General features: G+C 35.1%; 1 protein-coding gene across 50 annotated transcripts in view; it reads left to right on the forward strand.

The window, feature by feature from the left end:
* MLLT10 (MLLT10 histone lysine methyltransferase DOT1L cofactor) overlaps nt 1-26,652 on the forward strand; it is a 205,848-nt gene that overhangs the window by 75,286 nt on the left and 103,910 nt on the right. For 36 of the 50 annotated variants that reach the window (XR_014073059.1, XR_014073053.1, XR_014073062.1 and 33 more), the window contains exons 6-8: nt 9,339-9,442; nt 11,639-11,732; nt 13,638-13,733. Coding sequence is in view for 34 of the 50 variants with exons in the window: in XM_081556678.1 (XP_081412804.1) it covers nt 9,339-9,442; nt 11,639-11,732; nt 13,638-13,733 (294 nt within the window). In the remaining 16 variants the exon portion in view is untranslated. The remainder of the gene's footprint in view (nt 1-9,338; nt 9,443-11,638; nt 11,733-13,637; nt 13,734-26,652) is intronic. The other 14 variants (XR_014073068.1, XR_014073064.1, XR_014073069.1 and 11 more) reach the window with 1 other exon arrangement.

Genomic DNA, 26,652 nt, shown 5'->3' on the forward strand with positions numbered 1-26,652 from the left:
ATGACTCTCATGTGAGACAGTGAGAAACCTGACTCCTTTTATCCTCAATATATTTATTTGATTATTCTCTCTTTTATTAACAAGTCTTTTATTGCTTCCATCCTGTAATACAGAGGCCATCCTAACTTTGTTTAGGCTCAAACCTCACTCTGTGTTGCTGCTGATTCCCTGCATGGCTGCCTTTCTTTTTAAACCATTTTGGGGGTTTAATGCTCAGCTTCAGTCCACAACTCCCCTCTTTGCCTTCCATGGTTGGTTTCCTCACTTTGCACAGGTTCTGACAACTCATTCTGACACTATTTCCACCCCTACCCCCAACACTTGCATGAGAACCACCCCTACTGGGGCTCTGATTCTAGAGTTGGGCCGTCCCTTCGTAGGATAGATGCTGCCATGTTTCACCCCACCTCGTGGCTTTAAGACTAAGTATTCAAGGGAGTATAGAAGGAAGAATGAATTATTTAGATACAAATCTTCTATCCACTTAGGTTAATTTTAGAATATGCTGAGATATATGTCTAACTTTTCCCTCTCCCACATGGTTTAGTCAGCTTTTTCAGCACTACGTTTTGCACAGTGATTTGGAATACTGTTTGAATGATTATTAAATTCTTGGCTTTTCCTGATGTTTTTTTGTACCCCTGATCTATCTTTGTAGTCTTATTCTAGTAGCACACTATTTTAATTTACTATGGCTTTAAATACATGTTGGTACATGGTAGAACAAATATTACCATGCATATCTTTTTTCAGATGAACATTAGGACTAACAATACAATTTTGATTTCATTGGTGTTACAGTGAAACATTTTAGGGGAGAATTGATCTTTTTGCAGTGTTGAATCTCCCCTTCCAGAAATACGGTGTCTCTCCCTGTCAAATATTTTTCCTTTTTGTAGTTTTCCTTATATGTAGACGCTGCATACGTTTCTTGGAAGTTTATGGTTATTGGTCTGTATGGTGGTGGTTTAGTTGCTAAGTCATGTCTGACTCGTTGCGACTGCATGATCTGTAGTACAGTAAACCTTAAAAGCAATTATATCCGGTTCATGAATATTTAGTATGGTTAATAGGGGACATGTAATTCTGAAATGAAAGGAACAATTGGAAAATGGATTGTTGAGTTTGGAAGACATCAGTCTTTTTTTTGGCCATGCCACATGGCTTGTGGGATCTTAATTCCCCATCCAGGGACTGAACTTGTGCTATAGCAGTGAAAGCGCCAAATCCTAACCTCTGGACTACCAGGAAACTCCCTTGGAAGTTACCAGTCCTTAATGGGTGGTGGTAAAGGATAATGTAGAGATTATTTTTAAATGCATTGGCCACTTAAAATGGACCTGCTTTGCATGTGCTAGATGCTGAGAGTTGTGTAAAACATAGAGTTTATCTCCATGTGACACTCAGTCAATTAAATATATAACTGCAGTGTATGAAAATAATAATGATAGTGTACAAATAATGAAACAGCTGAATGAGGTATTATAGAACCTAATGAAAGGAGGTGTTATTTTTGTCTAAGGAACTGAGTAGGGCACACAAAGATATTATAAGGGCTATGCACAATAATAGGGAATTTGACTGTGGAAGAAAGAATCAAACAATAATTTTAGAGAAAGTAACATAGACTAGAGTAATAGGTGCAAAGAGAAGATAATAATAAATTAGTTCAGAGACTTTATCATAATCAGTGCAAAGAATAATAAATAATCCTGGAACCTTGTGAGATTTAGAAGGGAGATAAAAGGAAGATTTCTAGACTTACCTGTAGTATATCCACTTGCAGACGATTCACTGTGTCGACTTATATTGCTAAGTTTTCCACATGTCAATAAAATAGAGTGGCCAGTTTCTTCTGAACCATTTGTCATCAGATTCTTGTTATTTTTTCACCTCCCATATTTTCTTGTATCTGCTCCTCATTTCACTGACAACATTTTGTTAAAAAACATAAACGGCATGTTACCTTTAATTACCTTTCAGTAATTTTTAAGAAATGGGAAAATTGGGGCAACATAGGGATTTGGGACCTTTTTTGGGTGAGACTTGGGTTCTTTAGAGTCAGAGAAGCTGTTAGTTTAGAAAGCTGCAATTTCCATAGGGAGCAGTTGGCAGATGATATGTATATCCTGAATTTATTCTCTTGAATAGTTTTTATTTATTGACTGGCCATGAAGGAATGAGTGTTTATAAGTTTAGGAAGGGTCATAATAGACCAACCAAACAAACCAAACCCACCATAAAACGTGGTGTCATTGAATTATAAGACGATAACAGTAGAGGAAAACTTAGAAGTTGCTGACCCTGCTTCCGTTTATCTTTTTTCCAAAGGATTAGTGGTAGATAGCTGTTTTTTATTTTGTATTGGGGTATAACCAGTTAACAGTGTTGTGATATTTTCAGGTGAACAAACGAAGGGACTCAGCCATACATGTGTGGATAGCTATTAAGAGAAGTGTTTGTTTTGTTTTTCTTGAAGTATAGTTGATTTGCAAAGTTGTGTTAGTTTCAGGTGTTCAGAAGAGTGATCCAATTCTATCTATATAACGTATAAATACATATGTATACTTTTTCAGATTCTTTTATATTGTAGGCTATTAAACATATGAATATAGTTCCCTGTGCTATATAATAAGGCCTTGTTGTTTACCTGTTTTATATATAGTGTAGTATGTATATGTTACTCGCAGATTCCAAATTTATCCCACCATTCCCCTTTGATAACCATAGATTTGTTTTCTATGTCTGTGAATCTGTTGCTCTTTTTAAATAAGTTCATTTGTATATTTGTTTTTAGATTCCACATGTAAGTGATATATTTGTTTTTTTATGGCTTATCCACTTAGCATGATAATATCTAGGTCCGTCCATGTTGCTCTGCTGCTAAGTCGCTTCAGTCGTGTCCGACTCTGTGCGATCCCATAGACGGCAGCCCACCAGGCCTCCCCGTCCCTGGGATTCTCCAGGCAAGAACACTGGAGTGGGTTGCCATTGCCTTCTCCAACGCATGAAAGTGAAAAGTGAAAGTGAAGTCTCTCAGTCGTGTCTGACTCTTCGCGACCCCATGGACTGCAGCCCGCCAGGCTCCTCCGTCCATGGGATTTTCCAGGCAAGAGTACTGGAGTGGGGTGCCATCGCCTTCTCCATTGTTGCTCTAGATGGTGTTATTTCATTCTTTTTAATGACTGATACTCCGTTGTGTACACACACACACAGCCATACCCACACCATGTGTTTTTTAATCTGTTTATCTGTTGATGGACATTTAGGTTGCTTCTATGTCTTGGCTGTTGTAAATAATGCTGCTTAGAACATAGGGGATCATGTATCTTTTTCTATGATAGCTCTATTTTTAGTTTTTTTTTAACCTCCATAATGTTTTCCATAGTAGCTACATCAGTTTATGTTTGCACCAACATTAAATACCCTATCTCTTGTATGCAGGCTGCTTTGTGACTTGCTTTGGCTAATAAAATGCAGTGACAGTGACATTGTGTGACCTCTTGCTGGCTTGATGATCTGTTTCCTGAACCCATTGGTGTGTCCCTGCCTGTTTATATTCCTCTAATGATATGTTATGTTTAGGTTGAGGGCTGGAGTATTGGGTGATTCTGTGCCACAGAGGTTGGTTTCTTTCTGTGCTCTTCCTTTTGCCACACTTTTGTGTGCCCCCCCGCCCCGGTCGTTAGTGCTAGATTGCTGTTGTTTATGATTTTATGTTCTGGGCTTTTGATTTCTTTGTTGTTTTGGTCTAGACTCATGGGGGGTTTTCTGTGTACCTGGACCTCAGGGTTTTGCCATTTTATTGCCTCCTCCCTTTGGCTGACTTTGCTTTACATCTCTAGAAGGACTTGTGAGGGAGAAGCTTCCTGCCTCTCCTGAAGTGTGAGAAGGTTTCTGATGATGTCGTTAACAGAGCCTGTGGGCAGGAATTTTTCTTGCGCCTTGTTCAGGGGTAAACAATTTTTCTCCTCTGTCTTCCTAACTATTATGAGTCTACTCATGCCCTGGGTGTGGCAGGGTTGCTGCCAATCCCTCAGATGCTCAGGGCTTTTGAAAGGAGTGTCTGGTCAAGAGGTGGGATTTCATGTGTTTCCCTCAGTGGCACCTAATCCTGTCGTTTATACCTGCACAACCAATAGAGATTCTTTCCGGTTGTTTTGCCTCCTTGCTTCCAGTTTCCCCTAAGAGCTTCTTGTGAGTCTTAATGGAGTAGAGCCTGTGAGTGGGTGTTAACTCCTGTTTGTGGTTCCACTGGTTCTGTACTGTTGTAGTAGCCCATAATCAGCCTTTAGCAGTTTGTTAAAATTTTAGCTGATTTCTTAGCTGCACCTCTTCCTCCGCATCTTCTTCTGTTGCTGTATTATTATTGGATAGTCTCCGAGTGTCTTGTGGTTTTCAGGTGGCTGAAGGGGAGAGGGCGTCCCCTTTCAGGCTAATTGGTTGCCTTTGCAACTGCAAATCTTCCATAGTTTCAAGAAAAGTTGTGATTTTTTTTTTTTTAATTTAAAATGGCTTTTTCTTAATAGATTTGGAGTGATGTTCTCTCAGCTCTGTACTTTTTAGGTAGAGTTGGAATCAGGCCTTAAATCCTTTTGATATATGAACATTGTTTCTCTTATTTAAAATGTTAGGTCAAACTATGACTTTTTTCCCTACTTAAAATGAAAACTTTTAAGCTATGAATTTGCCTCTGATTATAACTTTATTCACATACTTGATATTTTATTTAAATGTACTTTTGTTGTTTGGGGTTATTTTCTCAATAATTCTTTAGTTTACAATTTTTCTTCTCAATCCAACAGCTATTTAATGAGAAAATAAAAACTTTCAAATCACTTTTTCCCTACTTTGTGTGTTTTGGAAGCTCTTGTTCGTTGCATATACATATGATTATAATTGTTACATCCTTTTTATTATTATAGAATCTCTCAAAGACTATTTTTTATCTGATATAATGAACCTCTTCAGCTGCCTTGTATTTGGTTGCCTTTTGCATGGTATATCTTTTTTCATCCTTTTACTTTTAACTATCTTGTGTCTTCAGACCTAAAGTATGCATCCTATAGGCAGCATATGGAACCTTTTTTTTAAATCCAGTTTGTCAGTCCCTTCATATTCAGTGCTGTTACTATGGTTGGGTTTAAATCTTCTATTGTACTTTTAAATTATATTTTCTTGGATTATTTTCTTAGTGGTTGCTCTTGGGTTTATTATATTCATCTTAATTTATAGAATCTGCTTAACCTCCAGTAAGTTATAAAAAATTATGGCATTTATTTTTTCTTTCCCCCCCACTTTTGTGTTATTACTGTTATAGATATTTTGTCTCTATATAATAAAACAAGCCCCAAAATAGTTAAAATTATTGTTGTATATAATCTTACATGTTTTAAAGAAACTAAGAGAAGACGCACACAAATGTATTTATAGAGTGTGTGTTTTTCTGTTTACCATTTTTGTTTCTCTTCATTTCTTCCTATGGGTTCTAGTTACCATCTGACATTATTTCCTTACTCTAGAATAGCTTTATTCCCATTCTCTTTCATTGTGTTGTCATTGTCACATATATTACATTTCTATATGTTATAGTCCCAACAGTACAATTTATGGACATTGTTTTAGGTAATTACTTTTTAAATTAACAAAGTGAGAAGGAAGTAGCTGTGTTTTTTTTAAAAGGCAAGACTCACTTTATGGATGGCTCTGAAAGCCCCACAGTGTCACTGCAGTCTCCATTCCTTCACAGTCCCTATTCATTCCTGCCAGTGCTTGCCTTCTAGCATGTAATGGTCCACAGCTGCCTGTGTGAATGACCTTGTGCCATTTTGAAACATCAGTGATGTAAAAATGTGTTGAGTCCTTAATGAGCTTCAGTCCCCAGAGTTTTCCTTTGCTGTTTTTAGTTAAGTTACTATGTATAGAGTGATAAACTGTGCCCTGGAACAGAGAAACTCGACTGAGAAAAGGAGATTTTGACCCGTGGAAAATTCTGGATATGTTCATTATCCACAAACAATGAATTTTATTGGTTAAAAAAAAATACTGCCTTTATTATTTCCTACAGAATTGCCTTTGTCAGAGCTCTTTCTGTGTGTTTTTAAATTGGTCTATATATATATTTTTAAAAATTTCAGCTTTATTGAGATGTAAGTAATCGGAGTTCTTTGTTTTTATATGTACATTGCAGTGGTTGTCTAGTGTCACTTGATTTTAGCTTAAGGAATTTCTTTTTGTAGTTCTTGTTACTAGAAACAAAGTATCTCAGCTTTTGGGGGTCTGAGAATATTGTTGTTATTTTATCTTTATTTCTGCAATATAGCTTTTTCTGGATATAGGATTCTTGTTCTTTCAGCATTTTAAATGTTATTCCACGGCTTTCTGTCTCCCATTTTATTTCTAATAAGACCTCAGGTTTCCTTGTACGTGATGAGACATTTTGCCCATTTTGCTTTCAAGAGTTTATTTTTGCCTTTCATTAATTTGAATATGGATCTGTTTGTGTTTATCCTATATGGAGTTTGCAGAGCTTTTTGGATGTGTTGGTTATTGTTTTTCATCAAATTTGAAAAGTTTTCAGCTATTATTTCTTCAGATACAGTTTATGTCCCTTTTTCTTCTCTCATAATTTTCTCCTTAACCATTTGTTAATGCAGTTAATGGTGTAGCATATTTCTCTGAAACTGTTCTTTAGGTGGTATTATCAAAAACATCTGTTTTTTTAGATTGTATAATCTCTGTTGATCTGTGTTTAAAGTTATTGATTCTTTCCTACTGCCAACTCAAATCTACTGTTGAGTGTTTTAGTGAGTTTTAAACTCGAGAATTCTGTTGGTTATTGGTCTTTCTTGCCTAGGTCCAACATCTTCACTCCCCTTAAAGACAGTTACCAGTGCCTGCTTTTTTTTTTTCCTGTTCTTTTCATGTCTTATAATTTTTTGTTAAAAATTAGGCATGTTAGATAATGTAGCCACACTAGAGAATGATTCTTCCTTCTCCCTGTGGAGACAGAACCTCTGCACTAGTGCTTTCGCTGGAGTTGGGGGTGGAGACAGCACCCTGCTTCTCCTGGACAGACACCTGTACTCTGACAGGTCCTGGCAGGAGGGAAGGGTATAAGTAGCCCAGCTTGTCCCTCCTAGCATGCAGCTTCCATTCTTTGAGCAAGCTGATAGAACACTGGGAATCTTGGCCTATTGTTAGGATTGGGAGTCTGTGAGTAGGAGCTATCAGGATGAATAGTCGTACAAGCGTCACTGGAGACCTGACCCTCCTTGAATAAAACTCTAGTCTTGGATAGGGGAGAGAGGGAGCCCTCACCTTCTTGACAGCACTACCCAGGAAGGAACTGCCATCACAGGGAGCTATGGGGGTGAGGGTGGTAATGGGGACAGATCATGGCTCAAGTGCCACAGATGCTCACTGTTCTTCATGAGATTTAGTAGATTGTCTTGGATAAAATATTCTGTTTGCTGCATGCCATTAGGACAGTTTTCAGAGACTTAAGTTGACATACAATATTATATAGGTACAGATATTCAGTATAGTGGCATAATTTTTAGAGGTTATATTCCATTGTAGTTATTACAAAATATTAGTTATTATCCCTGTGTTGTACTGTATATCCTTGTAGCTTATTCTAGATGACACAATGGTAAAGCATCTGCCTGCCAGTGCAGGAGACGTGAGAGTTGTAGATTCAATACCTGGATCGGGAAGATCCCCTGGAGTAGGAAGTGGCAACCCACTCTATTATTCTTGCCTGGAAAATTCCATGGACAGAGGAGCCTGGTGGGCTACAATCCATGTGGTTGTAACGAGTCGGACATGACTGAGCACACATGCACTCACGCGCAGCTTATTCTATACAGAGATTTTAAGTGGTTCTTTTTCACCTATGAAGTATTTAATTCACTGAGGAGAGGATCCCTGGACCTCTTCACTCTGCTATTCCATTTGTCTGGAAGGCCTAACTCCTTAAAAGTAAAATCTGTCATAATTTTTAGTTTTATTGAATGGTCAAATGATGGTGTCTTTTCACTGTCAACTGTTTTGGAAGTTACTGAGATACTCTTTGAGATCTGTTTGCATATTGCTCCTGAATTTTGCCATTTAAAATATTACTGTTTCAACCTGCTTTGTACTTTTCTTTTAAAAATTTAATTGATCATTTATAGGCTAAAATATGTATGTTAAATTATTCCATTTAATTGTTTGATACTGCCTTCTGGTAATGTGAACAGTTAGAGATGCTCTTGTGATTGTTAGTGTGTCTAGGTTAGTTTTGTTGTAATTTGGGTTTTTCCTTTTTAGACATACAAAGTAATTTTTGTAATTCAGTTCAGTCTCAATCCTTATCTTTCAGCAGAGGAGTTGAAATTCATTTACCTACTTGTCTAAATATTAGGCTTTTGGAAACTGTGTTCTTGTAAATATTATTGAATGGTATAATTTGGCACCACAGTGCACTGTGGGAGAAACTTCTCCCAAGTTAAAAAATAGATGTGGTCCTATTGAAGTTGGCTAGGTTATACCTTATTCAGATGGGTTTATTTTCAGAATTGTATCATCTGATTATATGTAGTTAGGCATTAATTTTTTGTGTACTTACAGTCAGTTGATAATTTTATTCATTATGTACTTGTAGAGTGCCATTTTTATAATTTAGCCTTTCATTATCATCTATTTTCACCTGAGAAAAAGGACCAAGTAGATGTCAGTCAAAGTTGCTGGGAGTGTTCATTGGCCAGTAGCTCTTGAGGGCACCTCTGATCTCCTAAAAGCGTTTCCTCCCAGACCTAGTATGTCAGGTTAGCAGGGCTGATTGATAGCTCATGTGGAAGGGATTCTTGTGAATGGTTGGAATGACCTGAACTTTGCTCATTCATTAAGGACTGTCCTTCACCCATTGAGTCCCAGCTCCCTATATCCAACTCCTTTCTGTATGCTCATTTCCAGCAGAAAAGAAAGACACCTGGTTTTACATTTTTGTTACAGGAATCAGTTAAATAGTGGAGAAGAGATTTTAATACCGAGGTGGCATAAGCTATATTCTTCACCCTGGCCTCAGTGCCTGTAAGGATTCCTCCTATCTTGTGGGATTTTTGAGTCTAGGAAACTGTGCCTTGTGAAATCCTACAAGGACTATTTATGTCTTTATTGATGTTTTCATATTTGTATTGCTTGTAAAATAGATATAAATAGAAAAAAATAGATTTATATTTTGGAGTAGATTAGTTAGTAAACCTGATTTTTGAGCTGTGAAGATAACTATAAAATCCGTATCTGTATAAAGCACTTGTAAGGTTTTTGTTTCTTTTTTTTTTCTTTACCCTAAGACTTGCTACATTTGTGATGAACAAGGAAGAGAAAGCAAAGCAGCCACTGGTGCTTGCATGACATGTAATAAACATGGATGTCGACAGGCTTTCCATGTGACATGGTAAGTATGTTTTTGTCATTTTACAGAACTGAAATTGGGAATACCTTGTAAGTTAAAGACTTAGGTACCCAAATATTACTTAAACTAAATTTTGGTGGTATAGTTTCTATGTTTATATTTACTTATGTAATAAAAATAATTCTAATAATTGAGTGTATTTACCAGAGTGCATTTCCAGTAAGTAACCCTGGTTCTAGTGTCTTATTCAGTTTTATTTTGCCTAAGATATTTCTGTTGTTTACCTACCCTTTGATTTGTTATTAGAATTACAAGAGCTGATGTAGATAAACTTAGTGCAGTGCCTAAAATACTAGTAAGAATTTAGTGAATGATAGTGTTTTTTTTCACTGCCTGTATTTCAAGAGGGGGGAAAAAGCAATCACCATCATTCTCTGTACTATAGTGGCTATTCCTTAGAAAGTTTCTTAAATTTTTAAACGACTTTCTATTTTTATTTTGTTCATGCTTCCTTTATTTTTATCCATGTACATATTCGTTGCATAATTTTAATAGCAGTTTAAATGAAACATTGTTTTCTGATAATTTCTTTCACAAAAAATTTTTGATGAGATGGTAGAAATACAGTCCATAGCAGCATGGAAATGCCTACATTATATCCTATCAGATATTGGTATTTAATTAACATTTCACAGATTTTCAGACACTTTGTTTCCAAATTGTTTTGTAATATGTGCTACTGTAAGGAACATTTTGTGCATTTAACAAACATAAATTTAATTTCCTTAGAATACTAATTAATGATAATAACTGTCATGTATTGAGTATTTGGGTTTCCCTGGTGGATCAGGCGACAAGGAATTCTGCCTGCAGTGCAGGAGACCTGGGTTTGATCCCTGGGTTGGGAAGATACTCTGGAGAAGGAAATGGCAACCCACTCCAGTATTCTGCCTGGAGAATTCCATGGACAGTGGAGCCTGGCAGGTGCAGTCCATGGGGTCACAAAGAGTCGGGCATGACTGAGTGACTAATACACATTTAGTATTTACTATGAAATGAGCAGTTCTTTTTTTTTTTAAATAAAAATATTTATTTATTTAACTGCACCTGGTGTTAGTTGCAACATACAGAATCTTTAGTTGTGACATGAAAACACTTAGTGGTGGCATGTGGGTTCTAGATCTAGTTCCCTAATCAGGGACATAGAGAATAGACTTGTGGCTGCTAAGAGGGAGTGGGATGGGAGAGGGCAGGATTGAGAGTTTGGGACTAGTAGTTGTAGATGCAGACTAATAAATATGGGATGGATAAACAACAAGGTCCTACTGTTAGAGCACAGGAAACTGCATTCAGTATCCTGTGATAAAATATAGTGGAAAAGAATATGAAAAAGTGTGTATGTATTTATGTATGTATATCTGAGTCACTTTGCTGTACAGCAGTAATTAACAACATTGTAATTCAACTATACCTCAGTAAAAAATAAACATTAAAAATTCCCTTAATATTGTACTTAATTTCCCAAAGATGAAAGACCTTTTTTTGGCTGTGAGATACATACTAGTACTATAATTTTGGAATGTTGAAAGTGGAAGGTCAAACTGACTATATGATGGTTATAAACATTAACACTTCATTTTTAAAAAATTATTATCTTAGCTTTAGGTTTTAATTTCATTTCTTCCTTGTTTTTGACTAGAAAAACACAGCTTCTGTTTTTCTTACCTACTCTACTATGTGATGACTTGAAGCATTTTACTTCTAACAGTATAATCTGGATTCATTGGTGAATACCATCACATGTCATGTCAGCCCTTTAGATACCTGGCTTTTTCTAATTTTACCTGTGATACAGATTGGAAAGTCAAATGAAGTGTTAAGTTTGGGGTGGTGAGGATATCTTTCAAGAAATTTAATGTCGATTTGGTGACTTTAAAGCATGCAAAAATCTATATCCTTGTTAGAGATGGATAAAAAGTTTATTTTAAACCATGTATATAGCTTTAAAAATATAGCAATCAAAAGATGGGGGGGAATGTTCCTAGTCTCAGCTAGAATGAAGCCTTTTATTTTCCTTCTTTTCTCTTATGAGACACCTGCATGCTTGGAATTGAATGTTAAGTTTTATGTATATATGTACACATATACATAAATACATATACATAAAGTGTTTTATACACACACACATGTATATACTATGGTTTAAATTTTGTTGATATACCTGGCTTTTATTTTCAGTGCTCAGTTTGCCGGACTGCTTTGTGAAGAAGAAGGTAATGGTGCAGATAACGTCCAATATTGTGGCTACTGTAAATACCATTTTAGTAAGCTGGTAAGAATCTGTCTTGAATTTAATTTATGATTATAATAATTAGCTTTGATTTGAGTCTTTATAAAGCATCCCTTTTTGGGGGTTTGCTTTTGCTCCAGATTGAGTTTTCTTAGTGTATTGTTTGTTGGGAATTAAAAGCTCGAGTAATTTTAGAAGATTTTGCTTTGCTTGAGTTCATTTACAAAGGTGACTATTCTAAAATATACTACTTTAGAATATATATTAATAGTTAATAGTAAATGTTGGTATACATTTAGTAGAAAATAAAAATGTGTAAAGAACTCTTTATAATTTACCACTGTTTTCAGTTAACTTAATTTTTGACATTTGATTATGTAATTTGTGATTCCCTGTCACTTGTTTCACATCTTTTTGCTTTATTACTATTACTGGTTTTATTACTTGTTTTCATTTTTATTTCCTTGGAAGATAGTAACACTGAAACAAGGCTCTTTTGTAGCTTCTTCATTAAAGGTCTTGAGAAAGAAATATTTAAATACAACTTTGGGAATATTTTAGATTTGATTAGTCTTTACTGTCACATAGTAGCATGGATAAGTTAGTACTCTTTGATTAATCATTGTACATTTTGTGTCTCTGTTCGTTTGAAGGATCAGTAGTTCTTTAATTCCCCATTGTCTGTTTCTCACTCTGTAGTTGATACCAGGTTTGTATACTGAAAATTGAAGGCTTCTTTGTTTTTCTTTAGTGTCTTCTTGTTATTTTTTATTGTTCCCTTTCCTCTGTGAATAGGGCTGTTTCTTTTTAGAAAAGGAACACTTTTTCATGAAATGAGCAGCTTATGACTCCAGTATTCTGGCTCTTGCATATAAAATATTGAGAGTGTATATATATTATTTGATATTGAAGATACCAAATGACATATACTTACTGATTTATTTTTTTAATGACGGTCAAAGAACATCAAAGTCTTCTAGGAGAAATTTTGAGATAGTAAAATTAAAAATTTACTTTAGGCTATTAAAAGCATATTGGAATCTTCATTTTCTAAATCAGAACTTACAGATAAAATATAGAAATAATGAAAATGGGTTTTGGAATTTGTGCAAATAGAATTTTTTCTTTGTTAATTATTAATGTGCTGTTATCCTATTTGGTGACTGGGGAAAAGTCTGTTTAATAATTTAATAAGATTGTATGAGCTGTATGTTTGCAAGAAATTTGATCATCTTTTATAGTCATTTTTATCTAGTTTAAACTAATTAGTTATGGTACCACCAAGTTTTAACACCTGAAATAACTCTGTCATACTTTATTATGAATCTGTGTGAGTCTTTTAAACAAATGTGTGCTACTTTTAGTATTGCTTTGAAAAATGAATGAGTCTAATGCTGACATTTCCTTTTTTTTTCTTCCTCTATATGAACTGCAGAGACAAATTTTTAGAAAATAGTATGCCTTAATACTGAAAGTGTGAGATTAAAAGGCTTCTTACTTTTCCTACTGGCATAAAGTAACTCTTAAAAATTTTTCTTTTCTTTTGGTGTTGGCATTCTTCTTCAGTATGGTATTCTCTATTTTTTGTTGAAATATCTTTTATATTTTAAAGCAGACATTGAAAACTATAGTTGATCTCTGTAATGAGGTGGTTTTGTAATAAAATGACAAACCACTGCTTATTTGAAAATATTGTCTGTTTTCACACATTTTAATAAACGCACAAAAATATGGCATTAATGTTAGATTTAGGGTTATATTTTCCTTTATAATGAAATAGATAATATATGGGTGGTGTCTGAATTGGATTATGTAGTTTGAAATAGCCTTTTTTTTCCTTCAGTAGACATTTTAAAATATTTCACACTTGAATTGGTTTTAACCTAACAAAAAAGATTTAAAACTTTATATACATATACCTATATGTATATATATTTTCTCTTTTAGAAAAAGAGCAAACGGGGAACTAATAGGTCATATGATCAAAGTTTAAGTGATTCTTCCTCTCACTCTCAGGATAAACATCATGAGAAAGAGAAAAAAGTAAGTGGATTTGTTGTTGCTAAATATGTAGCACATCTACTTAATAGATTTTTTTTTCTTTTTTAGATAAAATTAAGTTCTTGATAGCTGTATGAAAACATTGAAGTACTGAAAATTTTTGACTGCATATTAAGTCAAAAAGTAGGTTTAAAATAGTATGCCATATTTGTGAATATGGTCGTGTCCATTTCAACTGAAAATTTGAAACACTAAAAACTTGATTGAAGGCATGAGAGCAATTTCTTGCATGTGTTACTCTGGTTATCTATTGAAATCTTTGATTAACTTTAGCAATAATGGTTTGTTGTTAGATATTATTAACTCATTTCATATGTAAGAAAGAATCTCATCAGCCTTTTCCCTTGTAATATAGAACAGTTTTGAAGTTCTATATATATTCTTGACTGTCCTGTGCCGCCACCCCTCCCCCCACTGCCCCATGGTGCTAATGGTTTATTATTTTAATGATCAAATGTCATACAATTTATTTGATGATATTTTGTCATTTATTTAAAAGACTAAAAGCTTGCCTAATACTAATCTTTTTCTGACTTACCTGTTTTCTTCTTACATTTTTACTTATTGTAAAGGATATGAGTAATTTTTAATAAACTAATGATAAGTATTACAGAATCATCCTTAGGACATATTGCCCACATAGGAAAAGGATACAACTGTGAATTATTTTCAACGAAGTGAAGAACTTCTTCAATCAGAAAAGAGTATTACTCTTAAACAGTTGGTGTAAACTAGTTGGGAACATATTTCTGCAGATTGTGCTAAAAAGTAAATCACTTAACAATCTCATGTTTGAATTTAATTTTCCAGTTATTAGTGAATAATAATTATAACCTCATATTCTCCTTCAGAACATTTGTTAAGTTTGTATGTTTTTGGTAGATCGTAGGTAGCAGGTAAACATTCATTTTGAGTTCTTTAACGAGGTAGTTTTGTGATAGTGACAGTAGGGTTTGATTTTATTATCTATTATTATCTGCATTGCTGATGGAAAAATGGCAGATTTAGTTTAATTAGCAGGTTTTGTCACAAGCATCATGAAATTTTAAGCTTTTAAATCGCGAATGAGGAAGTCTTAGATAGGGCTTATTATAAATTGTAAAGAGGGAGGTCATACCAATGATGGTCTTATGGTCTGCCATTTCATGAGCATTATCTTCTTTAAAGAAGTATTTGCTGTATGACCACATTTATCTTGATATATGCCCTGTCATGTTATTTATAGAGCATAGTTATTAAATATAGTACAGTGTTTCATCAGTATAGTATGGATGACTACATTTATTTATTATTCTTCTTTCTCTCTAGGAATGAATTAAAGTTTTCATGTTATGAGTTTTTGCAGTTATTGGATAGTAGATTAAAAAACAATGTGTTTAGTCAAACTTGTTTAGCATTAAATTCTAGCAGTTATTTTCATTAGCATGTAAATAGTATTTGAAATTTACTTTTAGGACATATGAGTTTAGTGCAATTTGATTTTGTTATCAGACTTAAAATTGACTTGTACTTTTTATTTTCTAATAATTTGTGATTTCCTGATAATCTATAACTAAAGACTGTGAGATTATTATTGTTAAACTTGTTTTCTTGCCTTGGGAATATTTGAGAAGCAACTTTTTTATTATGGTATCTTGATGTTAAGTGATAATATATTAATAGCTGTAGAAATCGGATATTATAGGCTATCTTTCTCTTCATTCCTCCTTACCTCTTTTAAGATTTTAACATCTAGTAGGTTGTTGTCTTGAAAATATGCATATCATGTTATAAAATGTTTTCACAGATAGTACTTATCATCTATTTAGATTTTAGTATTATAAAATATATTATGAACTGAATTTTGGTGATATTGTTCATAAGATGTGTTAGAATCATATTCCCTGTGAGTTCTTTTATCAGCATTCATTCTTGCACATATTTATTGTTATATTTGTGTTGATAAAGAGTATTTAATACTAAATATTGTGTTATCCAACTCACTTATTTTAAAATGAAATCAATTTATGTTAACTTTTTATATATAATTGTAAGAAAATTAAAAAAATACGTAAGTCTTTGCTTTTCAGAGAATTTCTTTGTGGACCAAGGTATATTACTACTGGTTATTAACTGTGAAATGCCAGCAAGGAAAGAGAAGTTACTGGTGAAATTCAACTTTGAATAAGGGATGGTTTCTATAAAAATTTAAAAATTGGCATATATAGTTTTAAAATAGGTGTATGAAATGAATTAAAAGCTATGTTTAGTATGCTGCTAAGTCACTTCAGTCGTGGCCGACTCTGTATGACCCCATAGACGGCAGCCCACCAGGCTCCACCGTCCCTGGGATTCTCCAGGCAAGAACATTGGAGTGGGTTGCCATTTCCTTCTCCAGTGCGTGAAAGTGAAAAGTGAAAGTGAAGTCACTCAGTCATGTCTGACTCTCAGCGACCCCATGGACTGCAGCCTACCAGGCTCCGCCGTCCGTGGGATTTTCCAGGCAAGAGTACTGGAGTGGGGTGCCATTGCCTTCTCCTATGTTTAGTATAGAAGAGGCTTAATTCAGTCATGAAACAGTTTGGATCATGAATTATTGTTTATGAAGACTATCTTCCCATTAATGTTAGTGTTCATTGTAAAGTAGAATTTTTTTTAAGCCTAGCTTTTTTGTGTTTATAGAAGCACTGCTGAAGAGTCAGGTATGGGTGAGAGTTAGAAAATGAAAAGGTGTATCAGATTTGGAGACATGGGGTGTATTGTGAGGCTCCCAGCTTCAGAAAGGATTTTTTTTTTTCTGAAGACTAAATTGGAGGTCATCGTTTTGAAATCAGTGGTTATTTATTGCATTGAGATAATCTGTACCAGTTCATTTGATCCTCACTTTATCCTACTCCCACTCATCAATGCTAATTTATATTGTATTAGTAGTATAGAACTAGGCTTACAGTACTTTACATCCATAATACTATTAGTGGTAGTGTATCTTATGGAAATATACTCAGTTCCAACTAGGTATGACAGAAATCCAACTGTCCCCTACTCAGTTAGAGGGATTTATCTCCTGCCCTGTATTCCACCCTCTTACTTGCCCTTGGTTCCATTCTGTTATTAATAACTGGTAACAGATAAACGAGTTACTGCTAGAATAAGTACTGTTAGGGTCATGGGAGGTTGGGGGAGATAGGCTTTTTGGTCAGTGTTTTGTGAGCCTTAGGGAACTGACTGGACTTCCCGTTTGTTTAGGACTTTTTGTCTCTTTGAAGAGTACTGGGCTACTTCTGTGTTTCTTAAAGGAGGAGTAAAACTCTCTCTCTTTTTTTTAAGGAGTAAAACTCTTAATCACAGAGTTGTCATTACTTCTCTCTGTCTATGTATATATTTTTAATTTTCAGCTTTGAGAGTTACCTAGCACCTCCTCCTGTGTTTGTACTTACTTCCCTTTAGAAATCTTTCACTTACATTAAAGCTTTAAGCTTCTACATGTACAGAGAGTTAAGAGAGGCCAGGGCTTTTCAGGAACAGTAATTTAGAATATTTGGAGTGTGTGTGGTGGAGCTGAAGAGTGACAGGAGATGTGACTAATTAAGAAGGGGCCATTTAATGAGTTTTATAAGTAATGCTAGTTTTATCTTTCTATGTTGGGCAGCCAGTCAGAAGGATTAACATATTTTTTTCCCCAAAATGTTAAACTTTACAGTAGCTTAAGAATTTTGAGAAGAGTTGCAAAAATGCTACACATTATTTCTCTATGCTATTCACCCACACTCTCAAGATGTTAACATTTCATCCCATTAGCCTTTTCTTGTCTCCTCCCTTCTCCTCCCCTGCCTTTTCTTTCTCTCTCACTTTCTGTGTGTAGTCTTTTTTTCCCCTGAACTTTAGACAGTAAATTACGAATATAATGCTGTTAGCCTAAGTACCTTAGTGTATAGTTTTAATAAAAAGAGAAATTTCCTACATGATTGCAGTACAAAGGCAGTAAATTAGCATTATTGCAGAACTATTGGATCTTCAGATCCTGGTTGGATGTCCTCCATGCTAAAGGAGGGAAACTTGTTTTCAGGTTCAGAATCCAGTCCAGGATCACACATTGCATTCAGTTGTTCTAGTCTCTTATTTTTTTTCCCAGTCTGCAATGTTTCTTCATCCTTTCGTTGTCTTTCATGATCCTAACACCTGAAGTTGTTTCAGCTTCTCCCAGATCTCAGCAATGGATTTTACAGCCACACTGTTGGCTTTGCTCTCATATAGGCATTTTCTGAAATCACCTAGATTTTATGTTTGTTTGGAAGCTAGTCCTTATTTAAGTATTGATTGCTGTTTGGAAAGACTGACATCTTTTAAAACCAGAAAGTATTGGTTCCTTTTTGTCAGTGGTCTTCGCAATTTAGTTTTTCTCTATACTGCTTTTTACTATAAATAGTAAAAAGACTACACTTTCAACATATTACCTAGAAAAATCTCCTTACTTAAATCATACATTAAGTAGATTTTCTCTTTTTTATGTTACCAAGGGCACCAATGTTGCTAAACTTTGTTACTACACAACTAGAACCCCCTTTCCTCTACTTTTCAGTTACATTAATGGTTTTTCTCCTTTAGCTCTCCTTAGCAGCCCCCTGAAAGACTGAGAATAGTCTCTTCCATGCTTATTAGGCTTTCACTCATCATTTCCTGAAAGTCTTTCCAGCTCCTGCCCACTAATTCCTTGAAACTCCTACATTTTTAGTTTTTTTTGTTGTTGTTATGGTAGCATCCTATGCATGTAACAAAAATGTGTATCAGTTACCAGTTGCAGCATAACAAATTACCCAAAAATTTAGTGACTTAAAATTATAATAAATATTTATTATCTTGTAGTTTGTTTTAGTTAGAAATTTAGATGGAGTTTGCTAGATATGCCTTGCTCACGGTCTCATCAGATTGTAGTCAAGATGTTGGTAGGAATACAGTCATTTGAAGGCTTGACTAAGGCTGATAGATATGCTTCCAAGATGGCTTATTAACATGGCCAGTATGTTGGTGCTGGCTGAGCAAGAACCCGTTTCTTGCTGGATGACCTCTCTGTAGGACTGTTTGAGTGTCCTTATAATATGGCACCTAGCTTTTCATCGAATTTTTCCCAGAATAAGAGACAGCATGGTGAAAACTAAAGTATTTTTTGTGACCTGGCCTCAGATGTCACATGGTGTGTGCATGCATGTTCCCATCCCCCTAGTTGAATGCCTGTTTTTTTTACCCATTGGGTTGTATATCTGTGGATGCAACCAACTGTGGAAAAAAATTCCAGAAAGTTCCAAAAGGAAAAACTTGAATTTACTGGGCTCAGGCAAATATTTATATAGTATTTACATTTTATTAGGTATTATAAATAATCAGGAGATAGTTTAAAATACACAGGAGGATGTGTAGGTTAAATGTGGATACTATGCCATTTTTTACGAAGGACTAGAGCATCCATGACCTTAGTATTGTCAGGGAGTCCTGGAACCAACCCCTTGTGGATGTTGAGGGATGACTGTATGTACTTTGGATTAATGCTAAAGAAGTTGTTGAAGAGAAGGAGTTTCCATGTAATGATGGAGAGGTGAAGCTAAGTGAATTTGGTAGATGAATAAAGTAGTTATGAAGAAGTATAGATACAGCTCTTTTTAAGGAGTTTTAAGAGGAGAGAAGTAGGGTAATAACTGGAGGAATACGTAAGATTAAGATATGATGCCAGCAAATCTGGAAAACTCAGCAGTGGCCACAGGACTGGAAGAGGTCAGTTTTCATTCCAATCCCAAAGAAAGGCAATGCCAAAGAATGCTCAAACTACAGTACAATTGCACTCATCTCACACGCTAGTAAAGTAATGCGCAAAATTCTCCAAGCCAGGCTTCAGCAATACGTGAACCGTGAACTTCCAGATGTTCAAGCTGGTTTTAGAAAAGGCAGAAGAACCAGAGATCAAATTGCCAACATCTGCTGGATCATCGAAAAAGCAAGAGAGTTCCAGAAAAACATCTATTTCTGCTTTATTGACTATGCCAAAGCCTTTGACTGTGTGGACCACAAGAAACTGGGGAAAATTCTAAAAGAGATGGGAATACCAGAGCATCTGACCTGTCTCTTGAGAAACCTGTCTGCAGGTCAGGAAGCAACAGTTAGAACTGGACATGGAACAACAGACTGGTTCCAAATGGGAAAAGGAGTACGTCAAGGCTGTATATTGTCACCCTGCTTATTTAACTTATATGCAGAGTACATCATGAGAAACACTGGGCTGGAAGAAGCACAAGCTGGAATCAAGATTGCCGGGAAAAATATCAATAACCTCAGATATGCAGATGACACCACCCTTATGGCAGAAAGTGAAGAGGAACTAAAGAGCCTCTTGATGAAAGTGAAAGAGGAGAGTGAAAAAGTTGGCTTAAAGCTCAATGTTCAGAAAACTAAGATCATGGCATCTGGTCCCATCACTTCATGGGAAATAGATGGGGAAACAGTGGAAACAGTGTCAGACTTTATTTTTTTGGGCTCCAAAATCACTGCTGATGGTGATTGCAGCCATGAAATTAAAAGACGCTTACTCCTTGGAAGGAAGGTTATGACCAACCTAGATAGCATATTTAAAAGCAGAGACATTACTTTGCCAACAAAGGTCCGTCTAGTCAAGGCTATGGTTTTTCCAGTGGTCATGTATGGATGGAGAGTTGGACGGTGAAGAAAGCTGAGCACCGAAGAATTGCTGCTTTTGAACTGTGGTGTTGGAGAAGACTCTTGAGAGTCCCTTGGACTGCGAGGAGATCCAACCAGTCCATCCTAAAGGAGATCAATCCTGGGTGTTCATTGGAGGGACTGATGTTGAAGCTGAAACTCCAATACTTTGGCCACCTCATGTGAAGAGTTGACTCATTGGAAAAGACCCTAATTCTGGGTAGAATTGGCGGCAGGAGGAGAAGGGGACGACAGAGGATGAGATGATTGTATGGCATCACCGACTTGATGGACATGGGTTTGGGTAAACTCCGGGAGTTGGTGATGGACAGGGAGGCCTGGTGTGCTGCAATTCATGGGGTTGCAAAGAGCTGGACACGACTGGGCGACTGAACTGAACTGAATTGACTACGAGGGGAGGGGTACTCCATTTCTTCTAACGGATTCTTGCCCACAGTCGTAGATATAACGGTCATCTGAGTTAAATTTGCCCACTCCAGTCCATTTTAGTTTGCTGATTCCTAAAATGTCAGTGTTCACTCTTACTGTCTCCTATTTGACCACTTCCAATTTGCCTTGATTCACAGACCTAACATTCCAGGTTTATGCACTATTGCTCTTTACAGCATTAGACTTTAATTCCATCACCAGTCACATCCACAACTGGGTGTTGTTTCTGCTTTGGCTCCATCTCTTCATTCTTTCTGGAGTTATTTCTCCACTGGTCTCCAGTAGTATATTGGGCACCTACCAACCTGGGGAGTTCATCTTTCAGTGTCCTATACAGTCAGCAAAAACAAGACCAGGAGCTGACTGTGGCTCGGATCATGAGCTCCTTATTGCCAAATTCAGACTTAAATTGAAGAAAACGAGATACTGATTAGTAAATGATGGAGCCAGCATTTAAGATCAGGCATGCCTATCTCCACAGTCTGTGGAATCTTTTTTTTTTCCCACCTAAGTCTTTCTGCCTTTTACTTGGGAGGTTTAATAATTAGATTTCTTTAAAAGTTAGATAAATCAGATGTATTACAAATTGAATTTATTTTTGATCTTAGTACAAATGGTGAAATTCTCATGTGTTCTTAATATAATGCTAATACAAAGAATCTCTCATGAAACCTTTACTTTGTTCCAGGAGGTTCTTTCTTAGATTAGTGTTTGGGGGGATGAGATTTCTAAAGAACTTGTAACTTACAAGGGAAAGATTCTTTGTTAAAAGTGGATAGATAGGCTAAGTTACAAGTAGATGTGAATAGTCTTTTTGAAATTTTGCTTGAATTCAGCTATTCAGTGTAAACGTGATCTTGCTTGTATCAACTAAATGCCATGCCCACGAAATGAAATTTTATGTCTAATTAAATTGGCTGAAGGCTAATTTCTTTATATGCAATAGTTACAATTTTTGTAAGGTTGAAATTACATATAATGTAAAGACTTAAATTCATTTAGGTGTTTAGAGTTATATTCCAACTCTCTAAAATCATAGTATTATGATTATAACAAGTTTTTTTCCCTTAATAATAAATTTATTTGTTAATATATTTATTTCCTATGTTACCCTATGTAGTTTAATTTCCTTTTCCGTAGATGAAGGGACATTAGTGTTTAAATAAGTAAATGTTTATGAAGCATCTACTTTCTATGGTCTATATCCAATATACTGTTGTCCCAGTAATGTTCTTTATAGCTGATTTAGAAGAAATTGATCCAAGATTCAATCAAGTATTAAATGTCTCTTTAGTCTTCTTTAACATAGTCTTCAGGCTTTTCTACCTTTCACAACGTTGATATTTTTGAAGATTCCTTACTGGTTGTTTTGCAGCATGTTCCTCAACTGGGATTTGTCTTTTTAATTTCTCTTTGATTAGGTTAGATTTTTCGCTAAGTCGTGTCCAGCTCTTTTGTGAGAAATACCACCTAAATGGTGTATTCACAGTGCATCATAACTTTTTTTCCCCCCACCATTCTATCATATTCTTTTAGTGAGGATGGTGTTTAGAAACTGTTTCTCTCTGGAGTAAGTCTCTGCCCGAGAATGAACCCCTGCCTGAAAGGTTAACTTTAGACATCACTTCAGTCTTTCCTAGAGGGAGCTGCTTGCATTTATCTATCATTGTCCAGTACAAAACCCTTTCTTGTTTCCCCGTCCTCAAATCAGCCCTTGATGCTTTGCAGTGGGTACCACTGATGATTTGCAGTTGTCTTGTGGCTTCCTTCTCCCCTCACAAATGCTGTTACTGTACAGATCTTGTAGTTTTTTGTTCCACTCTGTTTGTATTTTGGGGTTCATGGAAGTACTTTGGCATTTGATTTTATTGTAAAATGTTATTCCATGGGTTTTTAGTTTTTCTAAATAGTCTGTTTTTATATGGAGTTTCAGAAAAACTAGTCTGTTGGCCACTACCTTCCTTTTCTCACTATTGTAATTTCTTTCTTGTAGTTTTAAAAGGGGTTTTCTATATTTATTATATCTTCTTTTATTGTCTATTTATAAACACTATTGACTTTATTTATTTATTTATTTATTTTACACTATTGACTTTAAAAAATATTTATCCATATATTTGGCTTCCTCAGATCTTAGCAAAGTTATGTGGGATCTTTCACTGGCCTGCATGCAGATTCATAGTGCATAGGTTCCAGAGATTGCAGGCTTCAGTAAATGGGGCAGACTGGAGCATGTGGGATCTTAGTTCCCTGAATCCATGTACTTTGCCTTGTAAGTCGGGTTCTTAACCACTGGACCACCAATGAAGTACCAAGACTGTTCACTTTTATGTGTTAATCTTGTATCAACTACCTAATTGTTTGAGGTAGTTTCATCACTGATTAATGTTAGTTTAACCTGAAATAATACAGAAGTGGTACAAAGTACTTTTACAATACTTTACTATTTTACTGAATCCTTTGTGACATAATAATCATAATTGTATTTTAAAAGAAAGTGATTCTGTTAGTTTCTGCTGTAGCCTATTTTTAAGCTGAAAAGACAATCTCAGTCTTAGTTGTAGCATTTCAATTAAGTGGGGGAATGGATAAAGAAAAAGTAAGTGGTGTGTCAGCAGAATGAATTAATATAAGCAGTTTGGGGCAGCTCTCCAGCTAATAAATATACTTCTCTATGTGAGCTTGTTTGAATTCTTGGTATATGATATGACATATGATAGTGTAGTGATGGGGCCCTAGATTTCTCTCTCTCTCTGTAGCAGTTATCACCCCTAATTTTTTAAATGGTAAAATATACATAACATGAAACTTACTATCTTAACCATTTTAAAATGTGCAGTTCAGTGTCATTAAATACCTTTATATTGTTGGAGACCATCACCTCCATACATCTGTGGAACTCTTTTTACCTTGCATAACTGAAAATATGTAACCAGTAAGCAGCACTCCCCCCACCCCCACTCCCCTCCAAGCCTCTGGCAGCCTCTATTCTACTGTGTGTTTTTAGGAATTTGACTACTCTAGATTCCTCGTATAAGTGGAATATTCTGTTGTATGTATATGCCACATTCTGCTTATTCATTTGTCTGTTGATGGAGTCTTGTTTGCTTCCACATTCTAGCTATTGTGAATGAATAATGCTGCTGTGAACATGGGTGGGTATACAATATCTCTTCAAGACCCTGCTTTCAGTTCTTTTGATTTTATACCCAGAAGTGGATTTGCTGGATCACATCTTGATTCTGAGTTTAATTTTTTTTTTTCTAATTACTTTTTAAAAGTTTATTTTTTAATGAGTTTAACTTTTTGAGGAACTGCAGTACTACTTTCCACAGTAGCTCTACCATTTCACATTTCTACCAACCAGGGTTCCAGTTTCTCCACATCCTTAACAACACTTTTTTTTTTTTTTTTCTGCTTTTCTCAGTAGTAGTTTTATTCCTTCATTGTGATAAGTTATTTGGTCTTTTGCTCTTTTGTTTATCTTCTTGGGGCTGATTATTGTTAAATACACTGTGTACCAATTATTGTCTCATAGTTACATTAGAGGAAAAATGAGAGGAGCATATTAAAATTAAATTTTTTTGATTTAGTGTGAAGTTCTAGACTAGACCACTGTTAATTAAGTGAAATAGCCACATGTGGCAAGTAGGTACCATATTGGAGAACATGGCTCTAGAAAATAAAGAGAGCCTTGTTGTTCATGTTTAGTAATGAAGTCTAAACTGAATTTAATAGCTGTATGAATGGAAAGATATGGGAAGTGATAGTCAAGGTATTGAAGCAATAAAATCTATAAGGCCTGGGATCTGATTGGTAGTAATAGGGCAAGGGGAAATGTATATTGGAGGTGATGGATGGTTATAGGCAGTCTTGATTAGGGGCATGCTACCATAAGTACAGGTAGGGTCTTGAGGGAAAAGCAAGCATTGTAATTATTAGTTATAATGAATAAACAGTATAAAAATGAGAAACTGATAATACTGATTTTAGTCACTTTGGGTATGGTGGAATGAGAAACATTTTAAAGGCATAAATATGAATTTGAAGTTTTAAGATGGGTTAGGCTAGATATATATTTGATTCAAATAAGTGAAATTATTAATATTTTTAATAATTGTACATTATAATTAATATTTTAAAATGGGAAGATTGATTTGATAGTAGAAAAGAGTCATCAGAAAGAGTTAAGTGATGAGGCTTTGCTTGGACTGGACTGAGATATTAACACATTAGACGTGACAAAAGGGAAAAATTGTTTGAGTCATATTCTACCCATTCCCTCCAAATAAACTTTGTTTTTTTCTTTTTTAAAGCATTTTAATATGTGCTCCAATTGTTCTTTTGTCAAATGATCTTCAGTTTTCAGTTTCCTCTTTTCTTACTTCATCTTAATTCAGATCTAACACTTAGTTCTGGCTTTCTAGTGAAGCTAGACTTTGTCTTGTGTGACTCATACTGTCTCTCTTGCCGTGGATATTTTTTATGTGATTTTCTTATTTTTTTCATTTCACTTTTTTAAACTACCGGTTGTCATTATTATATGTCTCACTAACTGACCAAATTGTTTTTTGGTTTTTGTTGTTTTTTTGTGTGTTTTTGGTTGTGTGTGTGTTTTGGCCATGCTGCATGGCATTTGGGATCTAATTTCCCTACCAAGAATGGAACTCGTACCCCTAGCAGTGGAAGCGTGGAGTCCTAACCACTGTACCACCAGGGAATTCCCTATATTGTGTTTCAGAACTGATCCCTATGTTTTATACTTTACTGTTTTCCCCACACGACCTAATATGGTTTCTTGAACACAGTGAAACCATGTGAAATGCTTTTTAAACAAACCCAGAGGTTTAAGTATGAGGCTAGTGAAATAAAGGTAGTATTATTGACAACTTTTGAATAATTAAGAACTGATCTGGGAGGAATTATAGTTTTAGTTGTATTGACTATAATGTAGTAGGTACATGTACGTTTATAGGCAAAGAGGAAAATGAAACTGGAGCACAGGATGTTAATGAAGTAAGAGGGCCCTGCTGAGGTCATGAGAAGGGATAATCTCTGATGAGTCATTGAGAAGAGATGGTAAGGACTTTTACCCCTGGAAGAAGAAAAGGATTTAGTAATAAATGTTGAAAATGGATATACTTGTTAATCAGGCAGAAAGAAGTTAAAGTGAGCATTAAATCAGTTATTCAGTTCCTTCATGTGTTTACATAGTTTGTTTCCTTAACTTTTTTAGTCTCCAGAGATGCCCACTTTCCTCGCCTCATGATCCACTTTTCTTGAAAGCCAGCAATGTTGCAACTCTGATCAGTCTTCCATATTCAAATCTTCCGTTGATTCTCTTCTTCCGACTCCTTTCACTTTTAAGGATCCCTGTGATTACATTGGGCCTACTGGATAATCCAGAATAAATAAATATACTTGTATTTGTGAAGTGCCTTTTGTCTTTTTTTTTTTTAATATGTTCTTAATATATTCATACACCTCAAACTCTAACCCACAGAAGTTTATAGAATATCTTAAATGCTATCTTACTGAATTTATGTATTATACTTGTTAACTAAAGTGTATATTTTATATGTGTTGTTGCATATTTAACCATTTAAATATTTCACTTAGATGCACTTAGGTACTAGCTAAAATCTCTTTGATTTTTGTGATTCGATAGTTATATATGTATGTATATATTTGTATAGTTATATTATTAAATAAAATATTTAACATATTTAAATATATATGTGTTTACTAATAGTATATATGTTGTTGTTCA

The sequence above is a fragment of the Giraffa tippelskirchi genome, chromosome 13 (assembly GCF_054371585.1).
Source record: "Giraffa tippelskirchi isolate mGirTip1 chromosome 13, T2T-mGirTip1v1.2.pri, whole genome shotgun sequence".
Lineage (NCBI taxonomy): Eukaryota > Metazoa > Chordata > Mammalia > Artiodactyla > Giraffidae > Giraffa > Giraffa tippelskirchi.